The sequence below is a fragment of the Ranitomeya imitator genome, chromosome 5 (genome assembly GCF_032444005.1).
Source record: "Ranitomeya imitator isolate aRanImi1 chromosome 5, aRanImi1.pri, whole genome shotgun sequence".
Classification (NCBI taxonomy): domain Eukaryota; kingdom Metazoa; phylum Chordata; class Amphibia; order Anura; family Dendrobatidae; genus Ranitomeya; species Ranitomeya imitator.
In genome coordinates this window covers 190309225-190336588 of record NC_091286.1, presented here as the reverse complement: position 1 = coordinate 190336588, position 27364 = coordinate 190309225, and the positions used below count along the sequence as shown (strand labels likewise).

The window sequence follows — 27364 nt, the reverse complement described above, 5'->3', positions numbered from 1 at the left end:
GTGAGGGGGAGAGGGCGCTGAGGCATACTTACCTAGTCCCAGCGAACCTGGCGCTCCCCCTGCCCGTCCCACGGTCTTCGGTGCTGCAGCTCTTCCTGTCAGCGGTCACGTGGGACCGCTCATTAGAGAAATGAATACGCGGCTCCACCTCCCATAGGGGTGGAGCCACATATTCATTTCTCTAATCAGCGGTGCCGGTGACCGCTGATAGAGGAAGAGGCTGCGGCACCGAAGACCGTGTGACAGGCAGAGGGAGCCGGACGCCGGGAGCAGGTAAGTATGTAATATTCACCTGTCCCCGTTCCACCCGCCGGGCGCCGCTCTGTCTTCGCGTCCTCTTGCAGTGACTGTTCAGGTCAGAGGGCGCGATGACGCATATAGTGTGCGCGGCGCCCTCTGCCTGATTAGTCAGTGCGGAGAGACGCCGGGACCGGACGCTGGGAGCTGCAAGCAAGAGAGGTGAGTATGGCTTTTTTTTTTTTTATTGCAGCAGCAGCAATGGCAAAGCTTTCTATGGCACAGCTATGGGGCAATACTGAACGGCGCAGAGTACTATATGGCACAGCTATGGGGCAATACTGAACGGCGCAGAGCACTATATGGCAGCTATGGGGCAATACTGAACGGCGCAGAGCACTATATGGCAGCTATGGGGCAATAATGAACGGCGCAGAGCACTATATGGCAGCTATGGGGCAATAATGAACGGTGCAGAGCCCTATATGGCAGCTATGGGGCAATACTGAACGGCGCAGAGCACTATATGGCAGCTATGGGGAAATACTGAACGGCGCAGAGCACTATATGGCAGCTATGGGGCAATACTGAACGGCGCAGAGCACTATATGGCAGCTATGGGGCAATAATGAACGGTGCAGAGCACTATATGGCACAGCTATGGGGCAAGAATGAACGGTGCAGAGCACTATATGGCACAGCTTTATATGGCACATCTGTGGGGCAATGATGAACGGTGCAGCGCACTATATGGCAGAGCTTTATATGGCACATCTATGGGGCTATGATGAACGGTGCAGCGCACTATATGGCACAGCTTTATATGGCACATCTATGGGGCAATAATGAACGGTGCAGAGCACTATATGGCACAGCTATGGGGCAAGAATGAACGGTGCCACGGAAGCTGGTAAGTATGCCTCAGACCGCTCTCCCCCTCACCCGCCGACCGTGACTCGAGTATAAGCTGAGAGGGGCACTTTCAGCCCAAAAATTTGGGCTGAAAATCTCGGCTTATACTCGAGTATATGCGGTATATATATTTATTCAGTTGACATATTTGCATTATTGGGCTCCTGCTGTTGCTAACTGACTGTTGCTATAACTTATACATTCATGCTTCTGTGGCATACACTTGAACATGTCCTCCCATTCTATTGGGATCTTTTAGTCATTATTCTACACAATTTTAGGGGTTTTCCCTTCATTCTCTCTTCTTGTCCCATACATATTTCATATATTCATTGTGACCGTGGCTTGACTATACCTCGGATATATCTTTTTTTCTTGCTGCACAGGACTCCCGGGAGTTGCACATGCGCTCTTATTTACCTTTTCAGCCCGCACTTGCTGAGCTTGCGCAGGTCTGGCTTACCGGCGCATGTGTTTTGAACATAGTATGGGCAGAGACGTCTGCCGTTACATCACATATTCCTTTCATGCCGCTACTTCTTCTTCCGGTTTCGGAGCCCCGGCGCACAGCGGTACTCACTGACCACCACAGACTCAGGTATTTAAAGTTGAATTAACCACATCTCATCACTTTCCCTGACAAAGCCGTTCTTCATATGGCGATACGCGTGGGGCATGTCTGGTCTGCCCCCCCATATTTATCTCAGTCTGGACGGGTCACAGGTTGCCTCTATTTGGTATTTGTCCTTTTGGGCTTCTTTTCTGAGGCCCCTTCCAGGAACCAATACAGCCCTCACAGCACAGCTTGCTCTGCTCATAGTGGAATATTGTGGAGTCATGGTATGTAGTGGATACTAGGTCCACAAGGTCTCTGGTTGGTCTGGGGCTGTCCTATTGACACTCCACCGCCTTGAGCTTAGTACATATATGCTGCATGTTAACAAGCCATGACATTTATGTGTGTTTAGGGTTCATTGACCTGATTATTGGCGTTATTGTGCTGCAATATTCATTTATGGTGTTTTTGAGATTGAGGGGATATGTTAACCCCTGACTGATGTATTTTTCACACCTTATTGGTGTTATTCAGCATATAGGGGGCGCCCATGTATGTTTTTACTTGTGTTTTAATTAAAACGTGTGTTAATTAAGTTTTTTCAACGATATGATATGCACAACCACTGTAATCATACAGTGGTCTTTTCTCTTTTTTCCTGTTGTCATTGGTTTACCACTGTCATTGCACCTGTTATTTATATTTGTATCAATTCAGTCACCTCTAATAGTAAAAAAAAGTATACTGCAAGTTTAACATTTCTTTGCAGTGTCCTTAAATAAATAAAGTTTGCTGCGTCTGCTATTCAGTAATACAAATGGTATACAGATTCATGCTTGCCAGACAGAGGCCGAGAGAACACACTTTGGCCCAAATTGGTGAACGGGGTACAATGGGAATGCTACAGTATACGATGGGAAAAGTTTCTGACAGATTATAACATAAATACACAGACACAGTGCCTCATACTGTTTCTCCAGTGACTGGAATCTTTGTCCACTATTAGGGGTGCACTGACATGCTTAGCAGTTTATCTGCTTCATCTCTGCACATGCAGAGTAGTGATTTGATATGAAGCGGTCAATACTATGAGGTCATAAAAAAAATACCTACTACATATTTAGTAGCTGTAACATGAGGGGAAAGGAGAAAAAGCGATATAGGTAGATATAGACCTTCAGTACAAATATGAGGAAGATGGTGGATAGATGTGACGCAGAACTGTAGACAGATAAATAGAAAGATAAGAACATTAAAATAGAGTAACATTACAATCCGTGTAATCATGCAATGGGACCATGGCCTTACAAGATTCCAGCAACAACCTCTTCATGTATGCTGCTCAATAAAACACAAAAACAACTTTGTTGCAAGTCTGGAATTGAAATGCAATGGACTTGATTCTGCCGGCATTGTGACACCCGCTATAGCCATTCTCACACCGTGTGTATGGTGTACACATCAAATATGAATAGGAGTTAGCAGCATCTGACTACAATGGACTCCTGGACCATTTTATGCTGTTCCTGGTCACATAGGACAAGCTGCCAACTCAAAACGAGACTAAAATTGCAGATGATTGAACAAAGAGGGTCAAATTGGTAAAATTCCCAATTCATGAGATAACCCCTTTAGGTTAGAAAGTTCTGTTGTAGATTTCTTCATTTTAATTGAGAATAATATAGTTCAGCATTTTGCACAGACAAAAACTGCTCTTTGCTTTGTATTTACCATTTCTTTATACAAATTGGAAACTAACCACCAAGTGAGACCTATTTTCTGTCTTCATATGCCTTAATTTATGATAGCACGGAAATAAGTTTGCCCCAAGTGAGGTTCAAAAACACATCTAATCAGGAGTTCGATCGGTTAGCAAGTCACAGAAGTGTATTGTTAGGCTATTTTACTTAACAGTACGTTCCTCAGTGTTTGGAATCAGTATTTGTGAGGAAAACAGACAAATGGCATAATAAAAACAGCTGATCTCACAAAATACAAGATTTGTGAAAGTTGCCTTAAAATATTTTATTACCATCATCTTCAGATGCATCTTCGGGATTACTTTCGCTGTCAGCGTCATATCCTTCTTCCTCTCCAAAATTGCGAAACTTGCAACTGTGGCTTTCCTCTGGCTCTTGAGAAATATGTCCATGCTGTAAAGTCAACTCTTCAGTCTTCTGTACCTACCAGAAGTAAGCCACATTAAAATGAACCTCTATGGCATGGTGTATATTTGCTCATAGCTGTGTCAGCTCTAGTGTACTCCTCTACAACAGCTGCCTATGGGACCACCATTGAGAAACACAAGCGTCTAGTTATTAGGCAAAATCTTGTTAATTAAATGTTATTGTCGATGTATTATCCTGAATTTAACATGTGAATGGTTTGCATATTAAAAAAAACACACAAATCATAAATAGCTTCATATTTCAAATGAAAAAGTACAGTAAAAAATACATTCAGTGTGATCATTTTATTATTATTTTAATAGATGACTGGTTGAGACAACACAAGTCAGTTTGAAAGATACCCATAAAACAAGCTGACTATGGCAGCCCACAGCAGATCCAAGATTAACTGTTAATGTTGGAAGCAGAAGCCTCTTGTCTTCATCTCTAAGGAAAAAAATGTTTAAAATCTAAATGAAAAAGCTGTAATTTTTAGAAGTTCTAGGGTCTAGGCTATAGAGAAAAGTCTCTAACAGGGGACCTTGCTCTCTTAAACATATATGACTAGTAGGTTCATAAACTACACAAAAGGTAGTGAAGGTGTTGATGCTAACATCCCTAATGGTTTAGAATAAAGTTGTGAACAAATTGTGCAGGCATACTCTCACGTCTACCTGGTGAGTGAAGACACAAACCGACATTGGGTGGGACAGGTACAAGGGTAACCATTTGATTCCCTTTCTCCATCCTGTATGGCGTATCTCCATGCACAATGTCATAATGAAAAGCATGCCTGGACATTGTTGGGGTAACCTAGCGCGATGGATTCATATGGTTTCAGGTCAGGGCAGGTATATGAACACAGGGCATTGGTGTAGCAAACTAAAGAGTGTATGGAACACTATGACCTAAAAAAACACGAGGGGGACAAAGACTGAATTGGCAATTCCAAAGTGACACACAAAGGAAAGGACAAAGAACCACAGGAGTTTTTCAAAGATATTTACAGACTACTCACAGAGACCAAAAACAGTTTGTGATACTAGTGCAACCCATGGGTAATCTGGGAAGTAGCAAATAAAGATTTAACCCCTTAGTGACAGGGTCAATTTTTTCAAATCAGACCAGTGTCACTTTATGTGGTAATAATTTTAGAATGCTTCAACAGTTCTCATTGAGTTTGTTGATTGTTTTTTTCGCGACACATTGAACTTTCTGTTAATGGTAACTTTGTCAATATTTTCTGCTTTTAGTTATAAAAACATCAGAAGTTTGTAAAAAAAAAATCCCTATAGAGAAAATATATAGTATAGCATTATGTATATGCACTTGTATACATATACACAGTACTGTGAAAAAGTTTTCGGCAGGTGTAAAATAGGGCAGCACGGTGGCTCAGTGGTTAGCACTGTGGCTTTGCAGCCCTGGGGTCCAGGGTTCAAATCTCACCAAGATATGCAAGGAGTTCGTATGTTCTCCCTGTGTTTACGTGGGTTTTCCTCCAGGTTCTAGGGTTTCCTCCCACACTCCAAAGACCTAATGATAGGGAATCTAGATTGTGAGCCCTAATGGGGCCAGTGGCCAGTAAAACAAAATAAAAAATAAAATAAATGCTTCAAAGTAAGAATGCGTAAAAAAGAACGCAAAGTGAATGAACAAAAGAGAAAATATATCAATATTTAGGGTGACCGCTAGTGATGAGTGAGTGTACTCGTTGCTTGGGTTTTCCCAAGCACTCTCGGGTGACCTCCGAGTATTTGTTAGTGTTCGGAGATTTAGTTTTCATCACCTCAGCTGAATGATTTACAGCTACTAGCCAGCCTGAGTACATGTGGTGGTTGCCTGGTTGCTAGGATATTCCCACATGTAATCAAACTGTCTAACAGTTGCAAATCATTCAGCTGCTGAGAGGAAAACTAAATCTCCGAGCAGTCATAAATACTCGGAGAACACCTGAGTGTGCTCGGGAAAACCTGAGCAATGAGTACATTTGCTCATCACTAGTGAACGCCCTCTGCCTTCAAAACAGCATCAATCCTCGGACGTATTAGTACGATGATCGATGATGTCAGTATTCCCCGCTTTGATGTGGGCTCCGGCGGTGAGCCCACATCAAAGCCGGGACATGTCAGCTATTTTGAACAGCTGATATGTGCCCGTAATAGGGGCCGATCGCGATTAACTAGTTAAATGTCACTGTCAAACTCTGACAGCGGTATTTAACAAGCGCTTCCGGCTATTTGTCCGGAAATACACACACCGGTGACCTGTGGTCGGCACTCATAGCAAATCTGTAATTCTAGTACAAAGAGGCAATCTGAGCATCGCCTCTATGTAGAAGAGCCGACTGAGCTGTGGCAGCTTCTGGCCTCCCATGTAGGCTATTGAAGCATGCCAAAAGTTAAGGAAAAATGTTTTTTAAAATATTTAAAATAAAAAAAATTCAAATCACCCCCCTTTCGACCCATTCAAAATAAAACCTGCACATATTTGGTATCACCGCATTCAGAGTCGACTGATCTATCAATAAAAAAAGGATTAACCTGATCGCTAAACGGTGTAGCGAGAAAAAAAATCGAAATGCAAGAATTACCTTTTTTGGTCGCCGCGACATTGCATTAAAATGCAATAATAGGCGATCAAAAGGACGAATCTGCACAAAAGTGGTATCAAAAACATCAGCTCGGTGCACAAAAAATAAGCCCTCACCCAACCAGAGATCATGAAAAATGGAGACACTACAGGCGCAAATGGCACAATTGTTTTTTCTTCTTTTTAGCAAATTTTTGAATTTTTTTTCACTACTTAGATAAAAAAGAACCTAGACATGTTTGATGTCTATAAACTTGATATGAACTGGAGAATCATAATGGCAGGGGAGTTTTATAATTTAGTGAACCTAGCAAAAAAAGCCAAACAAAAAACAAGTGTGGGATTGCACTTTTTTTGCAATTTCACTGAACTTGGAATTTTTTTTCCTTTTTCGAGTACATGACATGGTAAAACCCATGGTGTCATTCAAAAGTACAACTTGTCCCACAAAAAATAAGCCATCACATGGCCATATTGATGAAAAAATAAAAAAAGTTATAGCTCTGGGAAGGAGGGGAGCGAAAAACAAAAACACAAAACTGAAAAAAGCTAAGGTCATGAAGGGGTTAAACTAAATCCGCAGGGAGGTTGTTCCAAACATCTTGAAAAACTGTGTCAACTATGTGTATATAGGCTTGTGTAAATCCTTCTAACTCTTCGTGTAATTGCAGACTGGCCCAATGATGCTGAGATCAGGGCTCTGTGAGGTACATAACATCACTTCAAGGACCCCTTGTTCTTCAGTACACTGAAGATAGTTATTACCTCCTTCAAGATCCACTATCCACTATACATCATGGAGCATGTCATGGACACTAGAGCAGTCTTCAAAACAGAACCGCTGCACAAAGGGCTGTTATACTTATAAATGCCCCTTCAATCACAGTCCGTGGCATTTAAGCTCCGTAGTTTGACCCAGATGTTAGTGCAGGCACCCATCATTCCCCTATGACGCAATCAAAGGGAATCGATGGGTTTGCTATGACAGCCAGAGGCTGCTGAAGGCCCCCAATCCTGTCATGTGATGTCTTTTGTGACGTTCAGCCTGTGGTTTAGCGTCATTGGAGAATGTCATTCTTACAATAAACATCTGTATCTAGTACTGTAGTATTGCTGTATACAGTAGAAATTATCACACAGGTTCATGTCCCCTGAGGGACTAACAAAGTATAAAATAGAAAAAAATATGAAATTTCAAATCACCACCTTTTCCACAGTTAATAAAGAAATGTTAATATACAGCCCATATCTGGCACAACCATGTCAAGGAAAACCTGATTAAAATATTAAATTTAGCTACTCAGTAAATGCTGTAAAAACGTTAAAAAAAAAAATCAAACACACACCAAAATTGCATTTTTTCAATGCAAAGAAAATGTAATAAGGAGCAATCAAAACATAGCATGCCTCCCAAAATTGATGGTAAAACGTTACAGATCTTGGAAAATGGCAACACACACTAATTTTTTTTCTCCAGACCATTTGTACTGAACATATAACACCGTAAAAAAAAACCACAATGGCAGAGTTGCATTTGTCTCATAATTTCACCGCACTTCTTTTTTAGATGTTTTCCTTTAGGTTGTGTACTTACAATGAAGTTTTCATGGTGCGTATTTTTGTTGCATCCAAAACACAGCTTCAACAAACTGTGCCTGTGGAGGAATTCACTGTACGGGTATCATACTGTCATGCTGTGATGGGGGGACCACTTTTGTTTGCATCATAAACTTACTTAAACTACATGAAAGGGATATGTTAGTGTGTGGAAACCCTAAGCTGCTTCAGTAGGAGAACAATTACTCGGTAAAGGCTGCAAAGTTGCAATATATGCATCTCTGTGAACGGGGGGGTGGAGGGGGTTGGGCAAGTAGAAATAATGGGGATCGGTAGCAGAAGTTCCACGTACACACCCAGCTGCATTTTTTAATGGGTTAAACAACGTCACAGTTTTATAGATTGATCCGTTCAGGATGCAGAAATACCAAATATGTGCACATGACTGCAGTAGTCTCATCTCCGGCTCGAGTCCCCGGACAGATCTTTAACTACCGTATATTTCCTGCGAAACACCAGAGCATTTCAGAGAAAAATTTATCTGGCTGCAATGGTGGTTTGGGCAGCGTTAATCAGCTGACAGTTTTGATTGAATAGTGGATTGTGAATGACTCAAAGAGAAACTAGTTTGGGATAGCATTATATAATTTACTTGATCAAAACCCTAAGTAGAAAAAAGAAAAATCATGTTTGTTAGCATATTTTAAACTACGGTATTTTTCTTTATATAAGAAGAAAAATTGCTAAAATGTGTGTGCCTTCAATAGCTCTCATGTAGCAATCATGAAGCGGTCTTCCTAATTCTTGAGAAAACTGTCCAGCCCCACAATATTCATTCCCCCTGCCTGATACTGATCTATCTATCAAGGGCAGAAGAAAAAGGAGATAAGCTGTAGCTGTAGATAAGCTCCCTAAAGGTACCGGTCACACTCAGCAACTTTACAACGAGAACGACAACGATCCGTGACGTTGCAGCGTCCTGGATAGCGATATCGTTGTGTTTGACACGCAGCAGCAATCTGGATCCCGCTGTGATATCGCTGGTCGGAGCTAGAAGTCCAGAACTTTATTTCGTTGTCAGGTCGGCGTGTATCATCATGTTTGACATCAAAAGCAACGATGCCTGCAATGTTTTACATGGAGCTAACAACCAGCGAGAATGATAAGGGAGCCGCCGTTACGTCACTGGATCGCTCCTGCATCGTTCTGGAGTTGCTGTGTTTGACGTCTCTACAGCGACCTAAACAGCGACGCTGCAGCGATCGGCTCGTTGTCTATATCGCTGCAGCGTCGCTGAGTGTGACGGTACCTTTAGCTGTAGGTCCCAAAAATGCAAGGAGACACTGGAAGACATTAATATAGGGTCTTATCCGATATGTAATTGGTGAAATAGGAGCGCAGTGATGTGCTCCCTGGGTGTGGTTGTATAAGCCACAACACTTTACGAACTCAGAAAAATGGCTGCTAATGATCCAAGGAGGGATAGCCAGTGGAGAAAAATAAGGAGATGGATCTTTTGGTTTGTCCTGATGAATAAATATGTGAACTTTGGACTACGTTGAGAGTAAAAACTATTCACCTATATTGCAGCCTGGATACTTCCACTTACACAATGGTAGTATCCATGGCTGTCCCTGGCAGTGCAGTAAAGAGCCATTAATCCATTTTTTCTCCGCTGTAGGTCCTAAAAAAAACAGTTCATGGTACAAGGCACATTGCAGCAGATCAAAGGTTCAAAGAAGCTGCATTACCCCAAAGAGCTTACAGGCATGTGAGCAGTCACGTATCAGCAAGGAATATGACAGTGTGGAAATGCAATTAACTAATGAATGGAAGTAATATATGATCCCTTCAGAGTCGTGAGTGTGTGTACGCACAGTAGTGCTGCTGTCAGCGTAGGCAGAGCTGCGTGTTTGGGCAGCAGAGCATGGTGAGTATGAGAATGCATAGCCATCATATAAACTTTAACAGGACACGGATTTTAATCCCTCCACTTATTTACATCACCAGGGAAGTTTTACTTTGTAAGAAACAGAAGTAGGATATACAGATGCAAGATATCAAAAGACCTGTATGTGTCATTTGGTATTATAAAAAATAGAAATGACTGTAGCCGACAGTTCCCTAACTTACTAGGCCATGGGTCAATTTCTAAAAGGGCCTTAAGAAGTGGTAATCATGATTCTCAGATTTACAGTATCTTAAAATGAGAAGGCTCCGGTGACCATATAAAATGCCCTACTGTAGTACAAGGTTTAGGAGGGGATACCAACTCATCAGTCTTCTGAGTCAATTCAATACAGTGTGATACAGTGTGATAGTGAAAATTAACCAGGATGTCATTCAAAATGCTAACTGAGGACGATACCATATCTGGATCCTTTGTGGGCATGTTGTAGGAAAAGAGGAGGTAAAACAAAGCAGTTCTTTGATTACAAAGTGGGATACAGCGTCTCCAAATTGGAGGGGCAAGTAGATAATTCAAATCCCATGTTCGGCATGCGCTAGCGACGCGCCGGTGTTTTCTGGTTCTGATGGACCAAAATATGTTTCACTGAAATTGGTTAAGTCCTCACTTTTCTTCACTACAATGCCTGCACAATTATTAGGTAATTGGTCTTTTTAAAGATTAACGTTACTATTGAACAACTACAGTGCTCCAAGATGGCCAACGTGCTAAGCAGGCGCTGGTAAGCCTCCTACACTGCCTGTCAGATCGCTGATCTGATACAGTGGTAGGCAAAGTGTTACATCAGTGATCTGACTTTATATACTGATGTCCCACCCTGGGATAATGTAACAAAGTAAAAAAAAAAAAAAAAGTAAGTGTGTGTGTGTATGTGTGTAAAAATATTTAACAAAAATCCCCAAATAACTAAAAAAAAAATTAAATAACTTATGTAAATATATAATGTAATGTATTTATTTATGTAAACAGTAAGAAAAAAAATAAAAGTACACATATTTGATATAAAATAGTTTTCATTGTATAAAAGCGCCAAAACATAAAAAAAGATATAAAATCGCTGTAATCGCACTAACCCGAAGAATAAAACTGCTTTATCAATTTTACCACATGCGGAACGGTATAAAGGCCCTTACCCCAAAAGAAATGCATGAATTGCTGGTTTTTGTTCATTTTGCCTCTCAAAAATTGGAATAAAAAGCTATCAAAAAATGTAATGTGCCCAAAAACGGTACCGATAAAAACGACAACTCGCCCCGCAAAAAACAAGATCTCACATGACTCTGTGGGCCAGAATATAGAAAAATTATAGCTCTCAAAATGTGGTGATGCAAAAACTAATTTTTTCCAATAAAAAGCGTCTTTTAGCGTGTGACAGCTGTCAAACATAAAATTCCACTATATAAACCCGCTATAAATAGTAAATTAAACCCCCTTTATCACCACTTTAGTTAGGGAAAAATAATAAAATAAAAAAATGTACTTATTTCACTTTTCCCTAAAGGGGTTAGGGCTGGGGCTAAAGGTAGGGTTAGGGTTGGGGCTAGAGTTGGGGTTAGGATTACGTTTACGGTTGGGATTAGGGTTGAGATTAGGGTTAGGGGTTTGTCAGGGTTATGTGATGGGATGTGGTTAAGGTTATGGTTAGTGTTGGGATTAGGGTTTGGGGTGTGTTGGGGTTAGGGTTGTGGTTAGGGTTGGGATTAGGGATAAGGGTGTGTACGGGTTAGGGGTGTGGTTCGGGTTATGGTTAGGATTAGGGGTGTGTTGGGGCTAGGGTTGGAGTTAGAATTGGGGGTTTCCACTGTTTAGGCACATCAGGGGGTCTCCAAACGTGACATGGCGACATGATCTCAATTCCAGCCAATTCTGAATTGAAAAAGTAAAACAGTGCTCCTTCCCTTCCGAGCTCTGCTGTGTGCCCAAACAGTGGTTTACCCCCACATGGGGTTTCATCATACTCAGGACAAATTAGGCAACAACGTTTGCAGTCCAATTTCTCCTGTTACCCTTGTGAAAATAAAAGTTTTGGGGCTAAAAGATCATTTTTGTGAAAAAAACATGATTTTTTTATTTTTACGGCTATACATTATAAACTTCTGTGAAGCACTTGGGGGCTCAAAGTGCTCACCACACATCTAGATAAGTTCATTAGGGGGTCTACTTTACATAATGGTGTCACTTGTGGGGGGTTTCTACTGTTTAGGCACATCAGGGGTCTCCAAACGCGACATGGCGTCCGATCTCAATTCCAGCCAATTTTGCACTGAAAAGTCAAACGGCTCTCCTTCCTTTCTGAGCTCTGCCATGCGCCCAGTGGTTTACCTGCACATATGGGGTATCAGCGTACTCAGGACAAATTGGGGTCCAATTTCTCCTGTTAGGCTAGGTTCTCACTTGCGTTGTGCAGTCCGTTCAACAAATCCGTTAAACAGATTGCACTAACGCAAGTGCCGACTTTGGCACTGCGCTTGCGCAGGTGGAGCATCCGCTAGCTCCATCTGCGCTAGCAGTGCGCTACCAGTGACGGACCCGGAAACGCTGCAGCCCACGTCTCGGGTCTGTCACTCAATGACGGCACATCGCTAGCGCACGCCCATTTTGGGCGTGCGCTAGCGATGCGTCTGCAATTGAAAGTAATGGCGGCGTTAACGGACTATGTTACACCATGTTATGACGCGGTGTAACGTAGTCCATTAAACGGGTTCACACAACCCAGTGTGAACCCAGCCTTACCCTTGGTAAAATAAAAGAAATTGGATCTAAAATAAAAAATTTTTTTAACATTCCAAAAATTCCTGTGAAGCACCTGAAGGGTTAATAAACTTCTTGAATGTGGTTTTGAGTACCTTGAGGGGTGCAGTTTTTAGAATGGCGTCACTTTTGGGTATTTTCTATCATATAGACCCCTCAAAGTGACTTCAAATGTGATGTACTCCCTAAAAAAATGGTTGTTTAAAATCTGTTGAAAGAATTAGAAATCGCTGGTTAACTTTTAACCCTTATAACATCCTAACAAGAAAAAAATTGGTTCCAAAATTGTGTTGATGTAAAGAAGATATGTGGAAATTGTTCTTTATTAACTATTTTGTGAAATATAACTCTCGGATTTAAGAGCATAAAAATTAAAAGTTGGAAAATTGCCAAATTTATGCCAAATTCCCATTTTTTTCACAAAAAAACGCAAGTCAGATAGAGGAAATTACTGCTATCATGAAGTACAATATGTCACAAGAAAACAATCTCAGAATCAGTGGGATCCGTTGAAGCATTTCATAGTTATTACCTCAAAGGGACAGTGGTCAGAATTGTAAAATTTGCCCGGGTCAGAAAGGTGAAAACAGGGTGGGCCATGAAGGGGATAAGGGGAATCTGTCAAGTTTTTGCTAACCCATCTGAAAGCAGCATAATGTAGAGGCCGGGACCCCTATTTTAGGGAAGTGTCACGTACTGGGCTGCTTACTGTTATTTTGATAGAATCACTGTTTTATCTGCTGCAGATCTAGCAGTTCTCAGAATGTTGAACTCTTTATAACCCTCCCACATCACTGATTGTCAGCATTCTGCCCATGTACAGTGTACACAGCTGTCAATCAGTGGTGGGAGCCGTGTTATACAGAGCTCGTGAAAACAAAGGACTACACAGGAGCAAGTTTACTAGTCCTCTAGTGATAATGTCTTACTGATAAAAAAAAGGGATTTTATGAAAACCAGAGCAAGCAGCCCAGTACAGGGTCTCTGTCTCTACATTATGCTGCTCCCAGATTAAGTGGCAAAAATATGGCGACAAATTCTCATTAAGAAAGTGAAATTGAGGCTTTGTCTTTCTTAGGCTACGCTCTCAGAGCAGTATGTTGGTTAGTATTTCACATCAGCATTTGTTTTCCAAATAACTTTATGGGAAATTTTCATGTCAACAAATAGGAAACAATGGCAGTAGCAATGAGTTGCATTACAAGCTTAAGGAAACAAAAGGCAGATCAATTGACTCCACCTTTTAGGAAACTTGTTATACATCTGCTTTTAGTTTCTATGAATGCTATTGCTTTTTTTTGGAAATCTTCTAAAGTAGATTCACAGGAAACTATTGACAAACTGGCCTTGCATAAATCCTATGAACAAAAATTGGCGATACAGAATGGCTGCTTTCCTTCCTTTTTGAAAAAATGGTCTCGCTGACTGGAAATATTTCCATAAGAATTTACTGTATTTATTGTTTTGCTATTTTATTTTATTCTATTTTTACTTTTATGCTTCATGAATGTTTCATGTCGTTGCATTTATGTTAACCTTGCTCTCTCTATGTCTTGTTTTGGTTGAAAATGTTAATAAAGTTGTTTGGAAAAACAAGCTTAAGGAAACAGTACAATGGGAAATAAGGGGAAGAAATGAAAATAAAGGGATAACCATTGTGATGCAGTGACCCCTGTAACAGGTAGGGGGTGCTGCATGGTCTCCCCAGTATGCACACAGAGGTGTATTGAGGCCATGAGAGTGCATGGCAGTTGCATGCATGGCTGTGGTCATAAGACTAAGTCTGGCATTGTGATGAATGGACGATATGTGTGTCGCAGGGGAGAAGACTCTGCGCTGCCAGCCTGAAGTGATGTGGTGTTCTGGGACCTATAGTCCCACAAGTATGTTGCATGTTGTATAATAGTCATGGGAGGTTTGGCAGAGCTAGTTAAGTGAGATGGGCAGGACAAACTAGCCACACACCCACACTCCCACCCAGGGGAGTGGTTCAAGGTATATGATGTGACCAGGGTGTGGGTCACATGGTGCCTGTGTATGGTCGCTGCGAGTGACCTGTGTGAGCCTGTGTTGGAAGACCTGGGAGGAGGCTTCCTGAAGAGCATATGGTGGGGCTTTGCTAATGTTGGCCTGGATATTGGACGGTCCCGGCCGGGGATGGACGTCCTGAATAGTACCCGGACTGGCCACCTGTGTGATCCTGAGTAACCTGGGTGTTGGGAGGTCCTGGGAGTAGGACCGGATCCCTGAACAGCACGAGGTGAGGACAGGTATCTGCAGAGCCAGTGCCAGCTGCTCTGTGGGGAAGCTACAGTCCTTCGGTGGGTCTGGACTGACTAACGTGTGCCGGCCAGGCAAGTTGGTGATCCCCGTAAGGCAGTTTCCCGGAGGAGTGGACTGACAAGGAGTCAGCAGGTGGAGCAGGAGCTCCCGTAAGGTACCATAGACTGTTGGTGCTTGTGTTGTGGTATGAACTGTGTGGTAACCCATGGCAACTGGTCAGAGGAGGACCAGCGTGATTAGTTGCTGCAACCTGTTAATGTGAAGATAATGTGTTAAAGAATGGACTACATGTAAGTCAGTGATATGCAACTTGGCTTACGATGCGGTTTATGTGGTATATAATAAATCGTATGGACTGTTTTTGTGTTCAAAAACCATGCCATTGTGCTTGAATCCCGTGCCAAGCGAGTGTCCCCCAATACACTCTGTGAGAGCAATCTTACACCATGTAACAGTAGTGTTTATAAACCTTATAGAACGGTTAGTAGTTACGGTAGTTTCTCAGAGACAATAAAAGAGTTTAACAAATAATTGCCGATCAGGAGAGGTATCTTTAGCTCGTGTTCAGGGGGGCAAAGTTGTTCCAGAGTTCCCATCTCTTAAGAAAAATTGCAGAGTAATTGGCCTTTGCGTGGGTTTTTTGATAGGAGCTGTGGAGTGACATTTTGTCCATAATGTCTTGATTAACCAGGACTTTCTCTTCTTTCCATAAGGCCGCAATTGCATTTTTAGTGATTAAAAATAGATGAATCACAAAAGCTCTATGTCGTGGATAAATTTCCTCTAATTCCAGAGATAAAAGTGCCATTTGAGGTGTAAGGGTTATTGTTTGTTTAGTAAGAGAATTAATTAATAAGGACAATTCTTTCCACAGAGGAGCAATCTTAGGACAATCCCAAAAAGGTATGCACCAGATCTCCTTCAAGGCCGCAGCCTCTCCAACAATCAGGTGAAACATTTGGGAACATCCTAGCTAGCTTTGCAGGGGTGCAATACCACCTTGATATTATTTGGAAAAGGATTCATGTAGGGAAGCACAAGTGTTGGACGAGTAAGTTTTTTTTTTTTAATGCTAATTGCCATTGCTCACAGGTGACCGATATTTTAAGGTCTTTCTCCCAAATCAGCATAGTTGTTTATTCAAAGACTAGGTCTAGATTAAAGGCTTTGCATATGTTTTTTTGATTTCCAGTAAATTTTGTTATTTTGGTTGCATAATAATTGACTTGTAAGTTCTGTTACTAGAGATTTTTCTCTCAAAAGGTGCAGAATATGTGGTTGTATTCGAGTTAAATAATCGAAGTCCTGGCTATGAAAGTCATGTTGTTCTATTAGTACTTTTTAGTTTTCAATTCTTTGCCATTATGTAGGTCCTTAATTTTATTTATTTTTTTAGTTTTCCAGGAATCCGGGGTTGGTTCCTCTATTATCAGACTAATGAATCTAGGATTATATCCTTAATTTTGTCATATCTATTGCTCTTTTTGGGGGGGATTTGAGTGTTAGCCAAGCATTTCCATGCCATAAAAAACAGCTTGTAACGTGGGTGATGAGACAGTCGTTGAATCGGGATAAAGTAAGTGATCGAGGATCAACTTGTATAGAGGGATATTATTATTTTGACTCAATTCAATATCAACCCATAATGCAGTTTTGCCCCTTTTAATTCAGTTAATGCATTGTCTAAGGAAGTTTGTGTGGTAGTAATTGACTAGATTTGGGACGGACAATCCTCCTATTAATTTATTCTAAACCAGTGTCTTGTCGGCCCTCCTAGCTCTTTTTAGGTTCCATACAAAACTATTTAGTTGAGTTTGTAATTTTTTTAGGAACCTTGTTGGGAAGATCAGCAGAATGGCTCTGAAAAGCTTAAAGGTGACTATTCTTCCTACCTAAGAAATTTTGAGCTTGGAAAAGTTCTTCAACTCCGCTTGTGTATTCTTGATAATTTTTGTCAAGTTTAATTCAGTTGTTTTCTTAATGTTTCTTGCAAGATCAATACCCAACTAAGTAAAGGCTTCCTTCTCCCAATCGAATGTAATTGTAAGGATACTTATGAAAAACTCCAATATTTTTGATTTTGCTACGTTGACTTTATAATAGGAGACGCATGCATGTATACATAGAATACAATGGGATGGGTTGGACAGACTGAAGATAATGTCGTCGATGAATAAGCCTATTTTATATTCGCTAGAGTCTACTTGAATGCCTTTTATTAATTTATTGGCTCTTATATATTCCGCCAATGGTTCCATGACTGATTAGTTGTGAGTTAAATCCAAATTTTGACAGAGTAGCTGTTAAGAAGTCCCAATTGACTTTTCTGCGTCTAAGGCCAGTAAAATCAAGGAAATTTTGCTATTTTTGAAGACATTTATCAGATTGAGAATTCTTCTTGTGCCGTCTGTTTTTTCGGCCTTCTACGAAGCCCAATTGGTCTCTGTGGATAATATCTGGTAATATGTTTCTTAGCCTGTTCGCGATAATGTTAGCATATATTTTCACATCAGTATTTATTAGTGATATAGGTTTATAGTTTTTCACAAGTTCTATGTCCCCCTTAGTATTCGGGATTAAAGTTATAGTGTAGCATTCACCAGTTGTGGAGGCTTTGTTGAATACTTCTACCAAGTATGGCACTATTTGGGTAGCAAAGAATTGAAAGTACTCATTACAAAATCCATCCAGGCCTGGGGATTTTTTCTGTGTTAAAGTTTTGATAACCTCCATAGCTTCTAATTCTTTTATGGGAGAATTTAATGACAATAGGTGTTGGTCAGAGATTGTGGGTAAGTTTAAATGTGATAGGAATCTATTAATAGTTTGTTTGCTGGGTTGTTGAGTTCCATCCTCAAATTTGAGGTTATAAAGGGAGGTGTAATATTCCACAAATGAGTTTACTATATCTTTAGGATGTTCTAGGAGGGAGTCTTTGCATTTCATTTTATTTACCGTATTCTATTTTTGACTCTTATTGCTTTAAATTTTTGGGCCATTAATCTTGTTGGTTTGTTATGGGATGAATAATAGTTGGATTTCATTATTTTCGCATATTTTTCATATTCATCAAATAAAGCTGCTCTAAATGCAGTTCTCAGTTTTAGAATCTCAATGTGGATAGCCATTGAAGGAGTATGTAGTTTTTGTTGAGAATCTTTCTTGTTTTTAAGGTCCATTTGTAGTTTACTAATTTTTTCCTTGTTTTGTTGTTTATAGATACAATATCCATTAAGAAACCTCTCATTACCGCCTTATGGGCTCTCCAAATTGTAAACGGACACATTCTCCATTTTGCTTTCTTTAAAGTAGTTGGATATCTCATTTTCAATTTTTTTTTATTTAGGGGATTGTAAAAGAAGTGAATTACTCTTCCAGAGATAGTGAGAGTCCGTTGATCTTCCCAATAAAATTTCACCCAACACAGGGGAATGGCCATAGAAGGATTTGGGTAATATTTCTACTTTTTTTAAATTTAGAAATTGATAATGAGTCAATTAGGAAAAGGTCAATGCTTAAAAAGGTTTAATGGATGTTTGAGTAAAAGGACTATTCTAGAAATTATGTGTTCATACATCTAAAGAAGTCTAGATATTCCTGTCTTTGTAACCAATTTTTTAATGTTGGAAAAGAGCGTCTAGATTGTAAGGTAGAGTCCAACAGGCCATCCGGCACAATGTTGAAGTCTCCTATTAGAATAGTTGGGCCTTTTTTGACCACCCGAATTTCTTTGTCCAAGTTGTCAAGAAATCGCATCTGAGATTTATTGGGAGCATAGATATTTACCAGAGTTGTCAGATGGTTATTGATTAGGCAGGTGATAATCAGAGATCTACCCTCTGTGTCTGTGTATTCTATTATTAACTCAAAAGAGATGTAATTTTTAGTTTCAATATGTTTAAAGTTTTAAATACAACCAAAGATAAACAATCTTCTGAGAAATGTGCATCAATAAAGAATATAATGATTGCTTTGTACTAATAATCAGCTTTAAAGGGGGCAAACAAAACGTACAAAGACACATAGACAGTACATACAAAGGGTAAATACGTCAGGAAGGGGGGCATAAAATCAGTCATCAAACTAGCAATAACTTTAACATAACAGGAGAAATTGCTCATATAGGTCAGTGCCCGAGGGGCCCGGTAGTCTGGTCAGCCATTACCAAATATGGTCTAAGTCGAGCGAACATCTGAGGGGTACCAAATGTACATGACATTGTATATAAATCATAGGGAAATTAATCCCACCAAGGCAACATCGCCAGATGGACCTCTCAACCACACACGTTTCACACTATGGGGAAACCGTAAGAGCTTGAGCCAGAAGGGCGTTAGAATCGAGGTTAAGCCATGGGTTCCAAGTCCGGAAAAAAGTGCTCCACTCATCATTCCTGGTTGCTTGGATGCATTCATGAAGTAGAATTGAGTTTATTCTGTCTTGAACTACCGAAATGGAAAGTGACGTGGTTCTCCATCTGGCTGCGATGTGAATTTTTGCGGCCATACAAATAATGGTTACAAGTTTATGCAGACTCTTTGAGAATCCAGGATACTTTGCTCCCAGTAGGAAAACCGAAGGGTCCATGGAGACTGTTTTACCATAAATCTGGTCTACGATTGACTTGACCTCGCGCCACAAAGTCTCGACGATAGGACAACTCCACCATATGTGCAACATGTCACCTAAGGCATTACAACCTCTGAATCAATTGTTGGGTATGTGTGGGTGGATGGCGTGAAGCCTCGCTGGGATGTAGTATGCTCTGTGGAGAACTTTGATCAACGTTTCTGCTAAGGAAGCCTGATGACTACCCCTTGTTAGTATATCGCAGGACATATGCCATTTCTCTATGGGTATAACAAGGCCTAGATCCTCCTCCCATTGTAGCATAAATTTTAATTTCTCTTTCGTGCGTGGTGTAGTAAAGGCAGAGTATACCAAGGAGATCAATCCCCTCCCCATGGGGTCGTGCAGGCACCTATGCTCAAACCCAGATGCAAGAAATGGGGTCCCATGAGGTATAATATGTTTAGCGAAATGAAGGACTTGATTTATATGTAGAGCTTCCCTAAATGGTGGCTCATGTTTCTGAATGAATTCTTGTCTAGTGAGTAAAATATTGAATGGGGAGCAGAGGTGTTTTAATGTGGCGATACCTCTCAAGATCCACAAAGAAAAAAGAGAGGGCTCTAGGCCTGGTGAGAACATGGGGTTACAGAATAGGGAGGTGAGTGGTGAGGATTCAGATTGTAGACCATACTTGAACCTCTTCTTCCTCCATAGGATTAAGGAGTGGGCAGAAAAAGGGGTGGTGTCGGAAATATTTTGCGGAAGTTTGCCGGTGGACCAGAGGAGGTCAGGGAGAGAGTACGGCCTTAGGAAGTGGGATTTTAAATGTGCCCATCTAGGGCATCTGTTACCAGAGTTGACACTAGCTAGTTGAGCTATTTGGGCAGACTTAAAATACAACGTGAGGTTGGGTAGGGATAGCCCGCCTATCTTTCTATGTAAAAACATAATATTTTGTTTGATCCTTGGCCTCTTACCATTCCATATAAACTTTGAGATGAGCTTTTGTATATCTCGAAGGTTTTTTGACAGTATTGCAATAGGGAGGGATCGAAAGAGGTATAAAAATCTCGGAAGGGATATCATCTTGGTGGCATGTAATCGACCCAGCAAGGACAGATTCAAAGAGGATCATCTGGCCACGTCAGCCTGAATTTTTTTAATTAGAGGGGGGTAGTTCCATTTGTATAGGGATGATTTGTGAGATGTTAAGTTAATTCCAAGAAAGGTTAGAAAGTGATCTTTCTTGCTAAATCCAAACTGGGCTACTAGATTGTCCTGGTCTTCCTTGGAGGTATTAAAAAGAGATGTAATTTTTAATTAAGATAATTACTCCCGCTTTGCTTTTCTCATTTAAGGACTTGAAGATATGTGGGAAGTTTTTTTTCTTTAAGTGAGGATGTTTATTCCTGGCTAGTTTAACCTCCTGAAGACACACGATATCTGCTTTGCAGGTATTAATATCTCTCCATGTACCATGTCTCTTTTTTGGGCTGTTTAGGCCTGTTACATTTAGTGATAGGATTTTAATACTCATGAATCTTTAACAAACTAAAGAAATATAAATGCAGGTAAAATGAACTAACCGCATACAAATAAATAACAACTTTATAAATTAGAAGAAACCACAACTTTGGTGGCTATTCTTCTCACTAGGAACAGTTCGTGATTAAACTCCAGACATCCATCTGTTTCCTAAAAGAAATACAAAAGAAGAAAGAGATACAAATGCAAGCCGAAACTTCAGCCTGGCGTGCTTTCCTCATTGTTCAGGGATGCTATGAGTGCAGATCCCTCCCTTGGAGAAAGAATTGAGGTTATTTTCCCTTTGTAGTTCACTAACAACTTGGTCGGGAATCCCCACCTATACATTATGCCTCTTTTCCAAAGAAGTGTTGTGAGGTCATAGAAACTTTTTCTCATTTGCATAGTATCTTTTGATAGATCTGCGAATATTTTGACGTGGTCGTATGGAGAGGGTAAATGTTTGTTTGTTCTTATGTACTCCAATAGTTTCTCTTTAGTAGAATAAAAATGGAGTCATAAGAATGTGTCCCTAGAGACTTCTGGCGAAATGGATTTGGGACGGAGTAAACGGTGAATTTGATCCATCATAAGCTCAGACTCTGGGATTGAGGGGAGGGTTTTGAGCAGGATCCCTCTGAAGTATTTTTGCAGATAGTTTTGGCCAATTTTCTCTGAAATTCCTCTCCGTTTAAGATTATTTCGCCTATTGAGATCTTCCAAGTCGGCGAGTTTACTACGTAAGTATCGGACTTCGCTATGGGTGTCACTGTTGTTTATGTAAGGATTCACCTTTTTTTCTCTAGAATTTCTATTCTTTTATCATTTTTGTCCAATCTAAGGTTGATTGAATCAAGATTTTCCTGTAGGAGTTTGGTGTGTTTGTTTAGAGTGGATTCTAGATTGCTATTTAATGCAAGTACTAAAGGTGCCGTCACACTCAGCAACTTTGCAAAGAGAATGACAACAATCCGTGACGTTGCAGCGTCCTGGATAGTGATCTCGTTGTGTTTGACACGCAACAGCGATCTGGATCCCGTTGTGCCATCTCTGGTCAGAGCTAGAAGTCCAGAACTTTATTTCGTCGCCAGGTCGGCGTGTATCGTCATGTTTGACATCAAAAGCAACGATGCCAGCAACGAGCATAGGGCCCCTAGATGTGTGTCGGATCGGTACACTCCGGCTGTTTGACATGGAGCTAACAACCAGCGAGAACGAGAAGTGAGTCGCCGTTACGTCACTGGATCACTCCTGCATCGTTCTGGAGTTGCTGTGTTTAACGTCTCTACAGCGACCTAAACAGCGACGCTCCAGCGATCTAGTTTAGGTCGGCTCATTGTCTATAACGCTGCAGCGTCGCTGAGTGTGATGGTACCTTAAGTCTCTGACGAATTATTCTGATGCCCCTTTTTCAGTTGCATGAATGTTATCAATTTTAGTATAATTTTTCAAAGTGGACACTGTAGGATCTTCCGCTAGCCTTGATCTATTGACTACTTATTGGGGATGTTCCATAGAATTCCTCCTCTGACTCTGAAAGGATTTTCCCTCCTGCTTTATTATCCTTTCTTTTGTGTTTTTTGGTTACACTGGTGTCCATATCAGAGGATTAGCTTTTAATAGTATTGTCCAACTCCTGAAGCATTTTATGTGTTGTATCATCCTTTTTGGTTTCCTCTGAGGAGATGATGGTGGGCTTATGCAGAAGGCTGAGTCTACTTGAGGCCCAGATTTCTGTGTGGGGCGGTTTTTATTTTCTGTTTGCACTCATTTTTAAGGATAGATCTCAGTTATTACTGACAATCAAATACTAGGAGGTTATGAAAGGATATACAATAAACTAGAATTAACAGATGCTGATATGTCTGATCTCCTTATATATAAAATATAACAAAAATGGAGGAAGTCACAAAATAATATATACCGGTACTTAGTTTGTTGGTATAATTATTCCTCTCCTGGTTTTGGCTTACAAATACTGATGTTAAATACTGACCAAAATACTGCCGTGTGAACACAGCCCTCAGAGAATATTTAGGTGTGCATAATTATTGGACAACTGTGCAGAAATATTATGTAACTAAATGAAAAATATTTTTCCAACTCAATTGTTAATTTCATCCCTTAACCCCTTCCCAACATTTCCAGTATATATACGTCACAGTCAAGAAATACTTCCAGTCCAATGTAGTATATATACATCATGCCAATCTCCCACGCACAGGAGGCTGTGCGTGGGCAATCACCGCCAGGTGTCAGCTGATTTTAACAGCTGATACCCAGCACTCTATGTCAGGAGGGGTGCCCACAACACTCACGGCACTTTAGCCTCTTCGTGAACAAGCCAACTTTTTAAAATCTAACTAGAGTCACTTTATGTGGTAATAACTCTGAAATGCTTCAAAATATTCCATTGATTTTGAGGTTGTTTTTTGTGACACATTGTACTTTATAATTGTAAATTTAAGTCGATTTTATGCGTTTATTCTAAAAATATCAGAAATTTTACAAAGATTTAAAAAAAAAAATTGCAATTTTCAAACTTTGACTATCCCTTTAATCCAGGTGTTCATACCACACAAAATTATCAGTTAAAATTTCCCACATTCCTGCTTTACATAAGCACCATTTATAAAATTTAGTTTTATTTCATTAGCATCTTAAAAGGTTTAACCCCTTAGCGACCGCCGATACGCCTTTTAACGGCGGCCGCTAAGGGTACTTAAACCACAGCGCCGTTAATTAACGGCGCTGTGGAAAAAGTACATAGCGCCCCCCAGAGGCCGATTTTCTCCGGGGTCTCGGCTGCCGGGGGTAGCCGAGACCCCAGAGAACATGATTCGGGGGTTTTTTAACCGTCCCCGCATTTGCGATCGCCGGTAATTAACCGGCGATCGCAAAAAAAAAAAAAAAAAAGCGATCTCTTTAATTTCTCTGTCCTCCGATGTGATCGCACATCGGAGGACAGAGAAAAGGGGTCCCAGGAGGCCCCCCAATACTCACCTAGCTCCCCCGATGCTCCTCGTGTCTCCCGGTGGGCGCCGCCATCTTCAAAATGGCGGGCGCATGCGCAGTGCGCCCGCCGGCCGGCACCGGGAGAATCTTTGGGGTCTCCGCTGCCGGGGGTAGCCGAGACCCCAAAGAGCATGATCGGGGTCGGTATTACCGACCCCTGTTTTGCGATCGCCGGTAATTAACTGTTTACCGGCGACCGCAAAAAAAAAAAAAAAAAAAGGAAAGTGTAATTCTCTGTCCTCTGATGTGATCGCACATCAGAGGACAGAGAAATAGGGGGATTCGGGGACCCTAGTATACTCACCTAGGTCCCTGGATCCTCTTGCTGCTCCTCCTGGCCGTCGGCAGAAGAAAATGGCGGGCGCATGCCCAGTGCGCCCGCCATCTTTCTCCATCTGCTGGCCGGCAGGAGAACAGCAGTTGGGGCTAAAATTAGGGTTACGGTTAGGGGTAGGGTTAGGGGTAGGGTTAGGGGTAGGGTTAGGGTTAGGGGTAGGGTTAGGGTAGGGTTAGGGGTAGGGTTAGGGGTAGGGTTAGGGCTAGGGTTAGGGCTAGGGTTAGGGCTAGGGTTAGGGCTAAATTTAGGGTTAGGGTTGGGGCTAAATTTAGGGTTAGGGTTGGGGCTAAATTTAGGGTTAGGCTTCTTTCACACTTACGTCGGTACGGAGCCGTCGCAATGCGTCGGCCCGACATACCGACGCACTTTGTGAAAATTGTGCACAACGTGGGCAGCAGCTGTAGTTTTTCAAAGCATCCGCTGCCCAATCTATGTCCTGGGGAGGAGGGGGCGGAGTTACGGCCACGCATGTGCGGTCAGAAATGGCGGATGCGACGTACAAAAAAGTTTCATTGAACTTTTTTTGTGCCGACGCTCCGCCAAAACACAACTGATCCAGTGCACGACGGACGCGACGTGTGGCCATCCGTCACGATCCGTCGGCAATACAAGTCTATGGGCAAAAAACGCATCCTGCGGGCACATTTGCAGGATCCGTTTCTTGTCCAAAACGACGGATTGCGACGGAATGCCAAATGACGCAAGTGTGAAAGTAGCCTTAGGGCTAGGGTTAGGGTTGGGGCTAAAGTTAGGGCTAGGGTTGGGGCTAAAGTTAGGGTTAGAGCTGGGATTAGGGTTAGGGTTTGGATTAGGGTTGTGTTATGTTTGCTAATGACAGGTGTTATGAAGGCAATCCAGAAACACAGTGTGCTTAGCGATCAGAGCGCACACAGTGATCTGACAAATACCAAAAAATACAAGAACGAGCTCTGAGACGTGGAAACTCTGTAGACTGCACACCTGATCCTATCCTAAACACAACTAAAAGCGGCTGTGGATTGCGCCTAACAACTACCTAGGCAACTCGGCACAGCCTAAGAAACTAGCTAGCCTGAAGATAGAAAAATAGGCCTGACTTGCCCCAGAGAAATTCCCCAAAGGAAAAGGCAGCCCCCCACATATAATGACTGTGAGTAAGATGAAAAGACAAACGTAGGGATGAAATAGATTCAGCAAAGTGGGGCCCGATATTCTAGGACAGAGCGAGGACAGTAAAGCGAACTTTGCAGTCTACAAAAAACCCTAAAGCAAAACCACGCAAAGGGGGCAAAAAAAAACCACCGTGCCGAACTAACGGCACGGCGGTACACCCTTTGCGTCTCAGAGCTTCCAGCAAAATAAAAGACAAGCTGGACAGAAAAAAAGCAACAAAAAAGCAAAAAGCACTTAGCTATACAGAGCAGCAGGTCACAGGAACAATCAGGAGAAGCTCAGATCCAACACTGAAACATTGACAAGGAGCAAGGATAGCAGCATCAGGCGGAGTTAAGTAATGAAGTAGTTAACGAGCTCACCAGAACACCTGAGGGAGGAAGCTCAGAAGCTGCAGTACCACTTGTGACCACAGGAGTGAATTCAGCCACAGAATTCACAACAGGGTTGGTATTAGGGTTACGCTTGGAATTAGGGTTAGGTTTGGGATTAGGGTTAAGGTTAGGGTTGTGATTAGGGGTGTATTGGGATTAGGGTTAGGTTTGAGGTTAGGGTTGAGATTAGGTTTAGGGGTGTGTTGGATTTAGGGTTTTGATTAGGGTTATGGTTAGGGTTGACATTAGGGTTGTTTTGGGGTAAGGGTTGTGATTATGGTTAGGGTTAGTGATTAGGATTATGGATCAGGTTGGGATTAGGGTTAGGGTTGGAGCTAGAATTGGGGGGTTTCCACTGTTTAGGTACATCAGGGGGTCTCCAAACACGACAGCCAATGTTGCGCTCAAAAAGTCAAATGGTGCTCCCTCCCTTCTGAGCTCTGCCGTGCACCCAAACAGTGGGTTACCCCCACATATGGGGCATCAGCGTACTCGGGATAAATTGGACAACTTCTGGGGTCCAATTTCTCTTGTTACCCTTGTGAAAATAAAAACTTGGGGGCTACAATATCTTTTTTGTGAAAAAAAAAATATTTTTTATTTTCACGACTCTGCATTCTAAACTTCTGTGAAGCACTTGGGCATTCAAAGTTCTCACCACACATCTAGATAAGTTCCTTGGGGGGTCTAGTTTCCAAAATGGGGCCACTTGTGGGGGGTTACTACAGTTAAGGTACATCAGGGGCTCTGCAATCGCAACATAATGCCCACTGACCATTCTATCAAAGTCTGCATTCCAAAAAGGCGCTCCTTCCCTTCCGAGCTCTGCCGTGCGCCCAAACAGTGGTTTACCCCCACATATGGCGCATCAGCGTACTCGGGATGAATTGGACAATAACTATTGCAGTCCAATTTCTCCTGTTACCCTTGTAAAAATAAAAACTTGGGGGCTACAATATCTTTTTTGTGGAAAAAAATTTTTTATTTTCACTACTCTGCATTCTAAACTTCTGTGAAGCACTTGGGCATTAAAAGTTCTCACCACACATCTAGATAAGTTCCATGGGGGGTCTAGTTTCCAAAATGGGGTCACTTGTGGAGGGTTTCTACTGGTTAGGTATATCAGGGGCTCTGCAAACGCAACATAATACCCGCAGACCATTCTATCAAAGTCTGCATTCCAAAACGGCGCTCCTTCCTTCCGAGCTCTGCCGTGCGCCCAAACAGTGGTTTACCCCCACATATGGGGTACCAGCATACTCAGGACAAATTGGACAACAACTTTTGGGGTCCAATTTCTCTTGTTACCCTTGTGAAAATAAAAACTTGGGGGCTAAAAAATCTTTTTTGTGGAAAAAAAATATT

At 41.6% G+C, this 27364-nt stretch overlaps 1 protein-coding gene across 2 annotated transcripts in view; it reads right to left on the bottom strand.

The window, feature by feature from the left end:
- Positions 1-27364, bottom strand: part of LYST (lysosomal trafficking regulator) — a 604516-nt gene that overhangs the window by 434397 nt on the left and 142755 nt on the right. For both annotated transcript variants that reach the window (XM_069769439.1, XM_069769441.1), the window contains exon 7: positions 3738-3888. In XM_069769439.1, the coding sequence (XP_069625540.1) occupies positions 3738-3888 (151 nt within the window). The remainder of the gene's footprint in view (positions 1-3737; positions 3889-27364) is intronic.